Raw genomic sequence first — 12,797 nt, forward strand, 5'->3', positions numbered from 1 at the left:
GTCTATTTCAGCTTTAAAAATGCTGAAAAGCCTATTTTATCCAGCCTGACTTTGAAGTATAATGTTACATGATAGCAGTCTTCTAACATTCACAAAGGTGCAATAAGGCAGATGAGATTACAATTGGAAACTCATCAAAGTAAATTGATGCCTTTTTTGGTCCTGGACATTGCTGTTAGGTGTCTTCAGCTTCAGAGGTAGAAGTCGTGCTTGAGGAAGGGTGCAAGGCTCTTTTTCAGCTTGGACAAGCAATAAAATTAATTCTGCTCAAATGGATGGAAAAAATGATTACCCAACAGCTAAACCTGAAGATGAAACAATTGTAAGTAGGTGACTTAAGCATTCTTGATTTTATGTGTTTCTTGACACTATTAGATCTCTTGTGATCTGATCCTCAAGTATAAACTTACCATTATGCTTAGATTTGGTATATTTTTCTATTTTATATCTCAATCTGAAAATGTCAACATGTGTTTGCTAATAATATTTATTTTTAGGCAATTGAAATAATGGACATGTCAGTGTGACAATACGAAAAGCTTATATTTGTGTCATAGCAGCAGGTTTTTTCAAAAAAAAGTCAATTTCTAGACAAGAAAGGCAACGTTAAAGTAGGCAAGGTGTTTTGCTTTTCCCTGAGAAGATACAGCAGGGGATTATTGGGTGAGTGTTAACTCATGACAAAGAAGTAATTAAATAATTTAGTGTATGGTGATAGTCAAATTACAACTTTAGATGGAAACCAGTTCTAGAATACAAGAACTAAGTTGCAGTAGAGAGGAAAGCTGAATTAAGAATTCTGGTCCTTAGTGAGGGAGGGGAGCAATATAACTTTGCTTTTCCTTACTATAAAATGACTATAGTAGATAACTAGGGAAATACAGATAATGCAGCACACAGCGTTCAGTGTTCCTATGAATCCTCTGTAACAGAGAACTTTGCCATGCAAACCTTGATACATGCAGTGCATTTAAAAAAAATAAAATCAGAATTGCAGTATTGGCAATGAAGCCATTAGTTGTTTCAAGTTCATACTTATAGTACTGTTATGTCAATTTAGTGCAGTTTTTAACAGCCCTTGACAGAATCTAATTTTTAAGAAGAAATCTGCCTGGGTAGGTCTACAGCTGCCAAAAGGAGTGACATGAGAATACTTAGATATAAATATTATTGTGGGAATCTTGATCAAAATGGCCCAAAGTTCAGCTGCCTCGAGCTGTCCTATTGGACACCTGAGTGCATTCAGGAATTTTACATGACAGTGAGGAGCTTTAAACAAACAAACAGGCCATTTGATTTTCATCCTTAAAGAGACGTGTACTTGATAAGGTTCTTAAAAAGCACAGAAGACTGAGTAGAGAATGTGCAAAACAAATGCAGTTAATTACCTAGATGGAAGATATGAATCTGAAATCTTCCAGGTCTGTGTTTTTAGTATTTGAGGAAATTGTAGAGTACTGCTAGATCTTTTTATTCTACTTCTTACTATTTATTGCCAAGTTTCCTTTCCATATTCTCCATTCTGAAGTCAAAGACTGCTATTTATTGTATTTGACTATGGGAATAGTCATCATATTTTTGGTGATGTTTCTTGTGATTCCTTTCTAAGAATACACAGAGCTTTCTGCCTGAAAGCATTACTTGTGCATATCAGAAAAACATTAGCAAAATATATGTTTATGGGGACTTCTGAATGTTTTTAGTTTTTTCAAAAAAACAGCTAACATCAAAGCCAAAACAGATTTCTTGGGACATTGATCCACTGAGGCTTGAATACTTCTGGGGATGAAGGTTCACTGACCTCTCTGGACATGGCTTATGTGCATGGGCCTCATGATGAAATACGTACTTCCCTCTCCCCTAGTCTGGCTGGAATTTCCCCTGCTGCTGTATGTGACTGTTGTGACTGTCTCTTCACTGTGCATCAGAAGTGTACTGTGCATGAAAAAAGTGTGGCTCTGTCTTTTCCATAACCCATTTTAAAGAGGAAAATCATAGAATCGATTGGGTTGGAAAAGACCTCGGAGATCATCGAGTCCAACCCTTGGTCCAACTCTAGTCCATTTACTAGATCATGGCACTCAGCGCCACGTCCAATCTGCGCTTAAAAATCTCCAGGGATGGTGAATCCACCACCTCTCCGGGCAGCCCATTCCAATGTCTGATTACTCTCTCCGTAAAGAATTTTTTTCTGATATCCAACTTAAATTTCCCCTGGCAGAGCTTAAGCCTGTGCCCCCTTGTCCTATTGCTGAGTGTCTGGGAGAAGAGACCAGCCCCCACCTGGCTAGAACTTCCCTTCAGGTAGTTATAGACAGTGATGAGGTCACCTCTGAGCCTCCTCTTCTCCAGGCTAAACAACCCCAGCTCCCTCAGCCTCTCCCCACAGGGCTTGTGCTCCAGTCCCTTCACCAGCCTTGTTGCTCTTCTCTGGACTCGCTCCAGCACCTCAATATCCTTTCTGAACTGAGGGGCCCAGAACTGAACACAGTACTCAAGGTGTGGCCTCACCAACACAGAGTACAGGGGAGGGATCACTTCTCTGGTCCTGCTGGCCACGCTATTTTTGATACAGGACAGGATCCCATTGGCCTTCTTGGCCACCTGGGCACACTGTTGGCTCATGTTGAGCTTCCTGTCAATTAGTACTCCAAGGTCCCTTTCTGCCTGGCTGCTCTCCAGCCACTCTGTTCCCAGCCTGTAGCGCTGCAGGGGGTTGTTGAGCCAAAGTGCAGGACCCGGCACTTGGCCTTATTGAACTTCATCCCATCGGAATCAGCCCATCTCTCAAGTCTATCCAGATCCCTCTGCAGAGCCCTCCTGCCTTCCAGCAGGTCGACACTCCCTCCCAACTTGGTGTCATCAGCAAATTTGCTGATGATGGACTCAATCCCCTCATCTAAATCATCAATAAAGATGTTAAACAGGACTGGACCCAACACAGACCCCTGGGGAACACCACTGGTGACTGGCTGCCAGCTGGATGCAGCTCCATTCACCAGCACTCTCTGTGCCCGACCCTCCAGCCAGCCCCTAATTCAGGAGAGGGTACACTTGTCCAGGCCATGGGCTACCAGCTTTTCCAGGAGTATATTATGGGAGACAGTGTCAAAGACCTTGCTGAAGTCCAGATAGACCACATCCACAGCCTTCCCCTCATCCCTCAGGTGAGTCACCTGATCATAAAAAGAGATCAGGTTGGTCAGACAGGACCTGCCCCTCCTAAATCCGTGCTGGCTGGGTCTAATCCCTTGTCCACCCTGAAGGTGCTGTGTGATTGCACTCAGGATGAACTGCTCCATAACCCTGCCAGGCACGGAGGTCAGGCTGACAGGCCTGTAGTTGTCTGGGTCCTGCTTGCAGTCCTTTTTGTGGATTAGGGTGACATTTGCCAACCTCCAGTCATCTGGGACCTCCCCAGAGAGCCAGGACTGTTGGAAGATGATGGAGAGTGGTTTGGCAAGCTCTTCTGCCAGCTCCCTCATCACCCTGGGATGGATCCCATCTGGTCCTATAGACTTGTTAGGATCCAGCTGGCTCAGTAAGTCAGTAACTATTTCCTCCTGGAATACAGGAGGGCTATTCAGCTCCCTCTCCCTGTCTACCAGCTCCAGAGGCCAGTTGTCTTGAGGGTCACCTGTCCTACTGGTAAAAACTGAGGCAAAGTAGGTGTTAAGTACCTCAGCCTTCTCCTCATCTTCCTTAACTATATTTCCCTCCAAGTCCAACAGAGAATGGAGGTTTTCCTTGCCCCTCCTTTTGTTACTAATGTATTTATAAAAGGACTTTTTGTTATCCCTAACTGAAATAACCAAATTTACTTCAAATTCCACTTTTCTTTCCCTAATTTTTTTCCTGCATGACCTAGCTCTCTCTGTAAATTCTTCGTAAGTAGCCAGCCCTTTTTTCCATAGTCTGTAAACTTTCTTTTTATCCCTGATTTCTTTCAGAATCTCCCTATTTAACCAAGCTGGCCATCTTCCCCTCCGGCTGGCCTTTCGGCACACTGGGACAGCCTGTGCACTCAAAATTTCCTTCTTAAAACATGTCCATCCCTCCTGGACCCCCTTGCCTTTAAGGGTTGTTTCCCAGGGTATGCTCTGAATCAGTTTTTTGAATAGGCCAAAATCTGCTCTCCGGAAGTCCAAAGTAGACGTTTTAATGATGGCTCTCCTTACATCCCTGAAGACTAAAAATTCTATTATTTCATGGTCACTATGCCCCAGGCGGCCTCCAACCACTACATCATCTACCAGCCCCTCTCTGTTTGTAAACAGTAGGTCTAGCGGGGCCTTCCCCCTGGTAGGCTCATTTACCAGTTGATGAAGGAAATTGTCCTCTATACACTCCAGGAACATCCTTGACTGCCTCTTCTCTGCAGTATGAAGCTCCCAGCAGATATCTGGCAGGTTAAAGTCACCCACAAGAACAAGGGCTGGAGATTTTGAGACATCCACCAGCTGCTTGTAGAATAATTCATCTCCTTCATCATCCTAGTTGGGCGGTCTGTAACAGACTCCCACAAGGTGTCAGCCTTCTTGGCCTTGCCCCTGATTCTGGCCCACAGGCACTCAACCTTGTCACTGCTGACCTCAACTTCAACAGAGTCAAGAGACTCTCTAACATATAAAGCCACCCCTCCACCTCTCCTTCCCTTCCTGTCCTTTCTGAAGAGCTTGTAGCCCCCCATAGCAGCACTCCAGTCATGTGAGTCATCCCACCTCGTTTCTGTGACAGCAACTATGTAATAGTTTTCCTGCTGCACTATGGCTTCCAGCTCCTCTTGTTTGTTTCCCATACTGCGTGCATTGGTGTACATGCCCTTCAGCTGGGCCATTGATTTCATTCTCAATTCGGGCTCTATGCCCTTAGGCCTATCTCTGGAGAGCCCAGTTGCCGTCCCTTCCCCCTTCAAACCTAGTTTAAAGCCCTCCTAACCAACCCTGCCAACTTATGGGCTACAGTTCTTTGGCCCTTCCTAGATAAATGAAGCCCATCTGCTTTGATGAGACTGGGCAACACGGATTTTGCCCCATGATCAAAAAACCCAAAATTTTGACGATAGCACCATCCTCTAAGCCACCTATTGGTAAGCTGGACTTTCCTAAACTTCTCCTCATTCATCCCGGCTAGCACAGGAACGGAGGCAATTACTACCTGTGCTCCTGTCCCATGAAGTGATCGGGTCAGTGCCTTAAAATCTTTTTTAATTACTCTGGTACTCCTTTTATTAATGTCATCACTTCCAACCTGGACAACCAACAGCGGGTAATAGTCTGGGGGTTGGATAAGCTTAGGAAGTCTTTTGGTAATATCCCTCACCCTGGCCCCAGGAAGGCAGCAAACTTCCCTGTGGGATGGGTCTGGCCGACATAGAGGGTCCTCAGTTCCCCTCAGAAGGGAGTCATCGATTCCAACAACCCTTCTCTTTTTCCTCTTACATGTAGTTGTAACCCATCCGGTAGACTGGGGGTAACCAGAAGACCTTGTAAACAGATCCTCCTCCTGACTGTCCTCCAACAGATTGTCTGAGTCCAGGGCCATATACCTGTTTTTTAAGGGCACCCTGGCAGGTGAAAGGGGTCGAGAGGGGATGTTTTTGCCTCTATGACCAGGCACCTGTTTCCATTCATCCCCATCCATATGGTCCGTTCTGTCTGCCTGATGGCAGGAGGGGCTGGGCTTCACCACCTCCTGCTGGGCTTCCTTAGGAGTGGAAAGGGTGTGACTCCACCAGTCAATTTCCCTTTCACTCTCCCTTATGTTTCTGAGCCTATCCACCTCTTCCACCAGATACAGCAAATCGTTCACCTGCTCACATCGTATGCAGGTGCTTCTCACACTGTCCTCTGGTAGTAGGTCCAGGTTCAAACATTCTATGCAGCCAGAGGCCTGAGTGGCTGCATCCTTTTTAGAGGGTTCTGTCTGTATTGACACCCCTCTACTGGTAACAGGAGCAACAGCTTTCATTTTTTTGGGAGGCATGACTGCCTTGAGCTGTGGGGAAAGGTAGAAAAGAGAAACAAACAAACAAACAAAGAAAAAAAAAAAGGCCGCAGAAATACCTAGGCTTCTGCCCTGCCTGTTTGCCCTGCCTGTGCGAACTGCCGTGCAAACTGCCGTGCCACGCCCTCACTGACATGCCACACCCCTGTTTGCCCGCTCCTGTTCGCCGCGCTCCAGGTCGCTTGCGCTCCCTAGAGATGTTTTTAAAGCCTTCTCACTCTTCTGCTAAAGAGCAAGCCACACCTCCAACTCCCCTCTGAGTCACCTGCTGATAGCTGAAGGAGCAGCAAACAAAGCCTGCCAGATTAGAATTACTCACATTGTCATTGTCGTCCTGTCTCCAACTGAATAACCCCAGGGCTCTCAATTTTTTGCTATACATCATATCCTTCAGCCTCTTACCTCTTGGTGGCCTTACCCTGGAATCACCCTGGATTATTAACATCTCTTATACTTATGGGCCCAAAACTGGATACAGATATGAGTCTTCTACTGTTGGGCAAAAGGAAATAACCACTTGTGAAATAACCTACAATTTTATGGCCAGACTTCACGAACGAAGATTTGGGAATGGCTCTCCCCACGTGGGTGTGTCCTTCCAGCCTACGCAGTGGATTTTTTTAGGTGAGGCACAGCGTGCGCAGAACTGGCCCCACTGTTTAAGTCCTAAGGTCCATCTGCCACAGCCGAGCAAGCTTGGACACTGACAGTGAAGTCCCTTGGGACTGTCTACAGCACCTGGTACTAACTGGGGCTGACCCTGCTGAGCATCTGAGATCTGACAGGATGGGATGGCAGGGAGGCATTGAACTGCCAGGGGACAGTCCCCACTGAGATTCGAACTCAGGACCCTGGGATTCAGAGTCCAGAATGCTCTCCTTTAAGTGATGGCACTGCCCTTAAGTGGCTAGTAGTTATGCTTGTCATTTCCTGTGTGACAGGCTCCATCAGCACATAGGTTTTGTAGCCACTGTATTTAACTTGACATCCCACAATGACAAATCAAGAGTGAAATTCTTAGCTGGGTACTTCCTGATTTTCACGGTCTTCTCCATCCTCAAGTGCAATATAATTAGTAGGAATGAAAAATGACCAGTTTAGTCTACAACAGCCCACACACTCTTTCCAAGGTACCTTCTGAGAGGCTTCAGAAAATGTAACAGTGGGAAATAGCTGGGCAGATTGTTGCAGACTTTCTACCTGTCTACCTGCTGTAGCTCTGCAGAATCTAAAAATGGCCTATTGAGCATAGAGAACAGCCAGATCTGCCCAAGTCAAGGTCTGTGCTGTCTTATGTGCATCTCTTCTAATGTGGTTGTGAATTCCTCAGTGTATTTCTGTGTTTAACATTTCTTAGGTATGACAAGTAGGTCCTAGACTAAAAATGGCATAAATTCAGCTGTGAGGTGAAAGAGATCCTCTTTGAAAATGGCCTTAAAAATGAATTAAGCTACTCAAAAGAAAAGGAAAAAGATCTATTTGTGTTTTGGTCTTCATCTTTAAAACTATGAAGTTCAGTTTAATCTTCATGTATATATATATATGAGCTCCCGAGCCAGGTCCTTGTGCTTCATAGAAGACTGTGCACTAAAACTCTTGCTGCTGATTGTTCTCTGGTTTTTGTCAACACCTCCAGTCATAGCAAACCTACAGCTTCCTAAGACAGCCTCTTGAGAGCTTCCCTCTCACTAGCATCAACATATTTTTGGAGTATTCTTCCTGTTCCTTGTTTATGCAGAAATATTATGTAATTTATGTTACAATTGTGATGTAAGGAGGAAAGTCAAAGTGGAAGGAGTTTTTTTGTAAATTCTGGTGCACCTGGGTATAACATCTAAAATTGTGTTCATATCCAGTGCATTTGGTCATTAAGGCCCTGAATGGTCCAGAAATTTGACAGCTAACCTCTGCAGGGATGAGACAACATATTGATTTGAGAAAAGGTGACTGAACCTCCAGTTCATCTCACAACAGAGCATTTGACTGTGGGAGATCTTCTAAGAGAGAATTTGTCCCTGAGATTTCTCCAGGCACCTCTTGCTGTGCTTGCAGCAGCTAATAGACATTACTTGTGTGCTTAAATGTGTTGTTTATCTTCTGCAGAGGAAAATGCCTGGGGGAATGTCTAGTAAAAACAGACTTTCCAGAACAGACCAACAGTAGACACTTAATAGGAAGTGGAAACTGCTTCTGAAAGTACAGAAATAGTCACATAGTCTTTTGTACTCAGATAAGACAGAAGGTATTTTGGATCTATCTTTAGACAATTTGGGACTATAGTTCAAAATAAACCATCAAGGGGCTGGATATCCAGGTGATGACCTTGTAGATGTCCCATGCCAGCAGGACCTGGACATGTAAGAAGAACTTGTCCATAGCCACTGCTCCTCATCCTGAAGGAAGTGGAGACTTTTCTCTGAGGAATGAATGGTTTCAGCCTGTAAGAGTACGCAGTGGATCGTGGCAGCTGATAAGGAGGCACAGCTCACAGGTATCACACAAAGATAGTTTATTAAATCACTCCATGGAGAAGGGAAAACGGGTAAAGGAAAAAAGCCTCGCTCTAACTTCAAATTACACAATATATCCCTTTAATTCCCACCCATAGCCACATCTTATAGGTTGAATCACAGTGTCTATAACCTTCATAACAGCTCTTAATTGGATGACACTTTTGGGCAGATGTTCACTTTTGCTGTGAGAACCTTATCTCTCCAAAATTCCATTCTCATGGGCAAACTGACCGGAAAGCTTCTTCTTTTTTTTTTCGCTAGCCATTGGGTTTTCTCACAGAATTAATTTAGCACCTGCCAGTAGGCCTTAGAAACTACCCACAGTTCTAAAAAACCCTTTCTCAACTCAAAAATCCTTTCTTTCTCTCCACATCAGCCCACTTGTACTGGCTTAGTTCTGGCCTGAGAAGAAAATAGCTTTTTAAATTTTGGGTTGGGTTGGTTTTTTGTAACAGCAGTGTCATTTTGACCATGACCTGGGAGGTGTACATATATCTGTTTCCTGTTCTCTTAGCAGGGGAATGACAAACTACAGTATTGGAACAAGGATTGAATATTTGAATATCGTGCTAACCTCTCTCTTCCATTCCACACAAAGGGAGGAATGAATGGCTAAATGCGCATCTGTTTCTGCACCAAATGTGCATAAGTACAACAAAGATTCATGTTATGAGACACCTTGTTTGATTATGTTACCAAGATGCTGTTCTGCAGTACTTGGCTATGTATACATCTCAGATGCAGACAGCACAAGGCAATTCAACATTGTCTAAATAGGGCTAGTTTACTTTACTCTAGTGACATATGCACAAGGTACTAGCATTATGCCCAGGCTTGGCTGCTCCTCGGGAACCGATTCAGCTGACTGAGGGATGGGACAGCCTTGTTAGCAGGTGCTGGAGAGGGTTTTAAAAGTGGCTCCAAGGAGAGAGAGCCACCTGGAGGTGTCAAACAGGGGCATGGCACCGCAGTTCACACAGGAAGGGCGAGTAGGACAGCTACCTCTCAGCTCTCTCAGGTGAGGGGCTTTGGGTTTTTTTTCCCCTGCAACTGAACTAAAGCCAGTAATGGTTTCCAAAAATATGCCGATGTTATCACTAGGACTGTGTTAACACAGGCAGAACCGTCCAAGGAGGATGCAGCCATTCAGGTCTCTGGCTGCACAGACTGAGCCTGGCATTAGTACTAGAGGACAGTCTGAGAGGCACCTGTGTGTGATGCAAGCAGGTGAATGGTTTGCTGTGCCTGGTGGCGGAGCTCAAGGAAGAGATAGAGAAGCTAAGAAGCATTAGGGAAAGTGAGAGGGAAATTGACTGTTGAAGTCACACCCTTTCAACCCCTAAGGAAGACCAGCAGGAGACGGTGAAGCCCTACCCCTCCTGCCATCAGGCAGGTGGAGCAAGCTGAGTGCAGGGCAGGGAAAGGAAACAGGTACCTGATCAGGGAGGTAAAAGAATCCCTGCTCAACCCCCCATCACCTCCCTGGGTGCCCTTAAAGAACAGATACAAGGCCCTGGAGCCAGAAAGTCAAGTAGAGGATAGTCAAGAGGAAGATCTGTCTGAAGGGTCTCCTGCTTGCCCTCCATCTACCAGATGGGTTACAACTACAGCCATTAGAAAAAAAAAGAAGGGTAGTTATTGTTGTTTGCCTCCCTTTTGAGGGGAACTGAGGGTCCTATATGTCAACCAGACCCATCCCACAGGGAGGTTTGCTGCCTTCCCAGGGCCAGGGTGAGGGATATTTGTAGGAGATTTCCAGAGCTAATTCAGCCCTCAGATTATTATCCACCGTGGCTAGTCCAGGCTGGCAGTGATGACATTAATGGAAGGAGTACCAGGGTAATTAAAAAGGATTTCAAGGCACTGGGTCAATCATTTCATGGGACAGAAGCACAGGTGGTTTTTGCCTCAGTTCCTGTGCTAGCCAGAATGAATTAAGAGAGGAGTAGGAAAGCCAATCTTATCAACAGGTGGCTAAAGGTTTGATGCCACCATCAAAATTTTGGGGGTTTTGACCATGGGGCAAATTCCATGGTACCCAGTCTCCTCAGATCAGACGGGCTTCATCTATCTAGGAAGGGCAAAAGGATTGTAGCCTCTAAGTTGGGGGGCTGATCAGGAGGGCTTTAAACTAGGTTTGAAGAGGGAAGGGATTGAAACCAGGTTCTCCAGAGATAAGCCTAAGGTTAGAAAGCCCTGGTTAAGAGTGAAATCAGCAGCCCAGCTGAAGCATGTACAGTAATGCACTCAGTATGGGTAAGAAGCAAGCGGAGATGGAAGCCATCACACATCAGGAAAGCTATGACATTGTTGCCATCACAGAAACATGGTGGGGTGACTCACATGACTGGAGTGCTGCTATGAGTGACTACAAGCTCTTCAGAAAGGAGAGGCAGTGTAGGAGAGGTGGAGGGGTGGCTCTGTATGTTAGAGAGTCTCTTGACTCTGTAGACCTCGAACTCACCAACGATAAGGTTGAGTGCCTGTGGGCCAGAATCAGGGGCAAGGCCGATGTTATAGGCACCGAGGCATTGGCTAGATAAATCAACGTTTATTTTATTTTATAAGGAAAAAAAAGGTTAATAGCATTTATTAAAAAAAAGAGGTAGTGATTTTATTAAGTGATTTCAGCATCCAGCTCCGTAGGCCTTAGCCTCAGTGATTGCAGCGTCCAGCTCTGTAGGCCTTAGCCTCAGTGATTACAGCTCTTTGTGAAGGCAAGGAGAGGAGCAACACAGTGCTTGCAGGATAGCAGAGCACCGGGTGACCCAGGAGACCAGCTCCAAAAGGTTCACATTTGGCTCTCGTCCAGGGCTCTGCTTATATTCACTTTTTCTGGCGTAGGCCACGCCCCCTTTGCGTAGGCGCAGTTTCCATGTGTTACATAACAGTTTCGTAAGCACTTTTCGTTTGCGCAGGCTCAGTTCTGTTCGTTGTAACAGTTGCAGTCCTCAACCAGGTCCGGCCGTGTTTCGCAATACCTTTGCCTCATGGTGCCCAGGAGTGGGGGGGTTTTCCATGTGGCTGTACAGTCGGGGGTACTTGGCAAGGGACAAACTGCAGGCTTTGGCATGATGTCCTGTTTGGTCGTACACAGCAGGAAGGGTTACAATGCTGCACGTTCAGACGGGGGTCGGCTCGTGCCGAGCCGGCGCCCGCTGGTATGCTTGGTCGCAGGCTCCCCACGCTGGTTCAGCTTTTAGCATGGGCGGCGGGGACTTCCCCGGTGGGGCTGCTTTTTGTCCGGCTGCGTGGCTAGCTGGAGAAGCTCTCCAGGGTGGCGGCTATCTCTGCTGATCTATCTCCACTGTGCTCCTGCCTTGGCATGGGGTAGCTGGGGCCAGGTGTGGGGGCTGCACAGCCTTCCTTGGGGGGGGGGAAACTGGCGGGGAGCTTGGCAGGGCTTGCGCTGTGGGTGACCGTGGTACTGGGACCCCCGGGGGCGCTCTGTGGGACCCGGCCCCCAGCGACACGGCTGGCAGGCACCCCGGCAGGACATGGAGACCGCCAGGGCCCCCCCAGCGCGGCTGGCGTGGGAGTCGAGACCGACCGGGGCCGCAGGGGAAAAGAGAAAAACTGGTGGCTTTGAGTTTTGGGTGTTTTGGGAGTGAAACTGGGCATGTATGGCCAGGAAAGGCTTGTACTGGGAAAGATGGAGGGGCTGAGAGGAAGTGGGGGTTTTTCCCGGGTGCTGGCTTAGGAGGGGAACGAGACGAACCGGGGGGGGGTTTGCAGGGCACGGGTCTTCCCCGGAGATTCAGTGGGGGGGGGTTTTGGAGAAGAAGGGAATTCCTAGGGCTAGAAACGGTAAAAAAAGGCAAGGAGGTATTTTTCTTAGCAGGGCGAAACTGTTTGGGGCTAGAAAAACCTGTAGGGGAAGGAGGGGGGGAAGGCACCGGGCTGAGAGGTATCGAAACTGGGGAATCGTTCCTTTTCTCCACAGAGAGTACCTTACATTCCTTGTTAAGCACTGAGCCATTCTCCGATAAGGCGTTGCTGAGAAGCTGTCTTTCTGGTTTTTTTACAATCCTCCAAGTTTTCAGGCATATTTAATTTTACATTTAAAACAAAATTAAAAATACTATTTGATTTGGTTTCTAGCAAATTAATTAATTCATCTATTACAGCCGACAAGGCTGACATCCTGATGGGAGTCTGTTACAAGCCACCAAACCATGATGATGAAGGGAATGAATTATTCTACAAGCAGCTGGTGGATGTCTCAAAATCTCCAGCCCTTGTTCTTGTGGGTGACTTTAACCTGCCACATATCTGCTG

General features: G+C 46.4%; 1 protein-coding gene across 1 annotated transcript in view; it reads left to right on the forward strand.

Annotated features, from left to right (window-relative positions):
- The first annotated feature begins 256 nt into the window (after positions 1-256).
- Positions 257-12,797, forward strand: part of TMPRSS7 (transmembrane serine protease 7) — a 45,894-nt gene continuing 33,353 nt past the window's right edge. Inside the window, exon 1 of the mRNA XM_071572592.1 lies at positions 257-322. Within this exon, the coding sequence (XP_071428693.1) occupies positions 272-322 (51 nt within the window). The 5' untranslated portion in view covers positions 257-271. The remainder of the gene's footprint in view (positions 323-12,797) is intronic.

Source organism: Pithys albifrons, chromosome 1, assembly GCF_047495875.1.
Source record: "Pithys albifrons albifrons isolate INPA30051 chromosome 1, PitAlb_v1, whole genome shotgun sequence".
Lineage (NCBI taxonomy): Eukaryota > Metazoa > Chordata > Aves > Passeriformes > Thamnophilidae > Pithys > Pithys albifrons.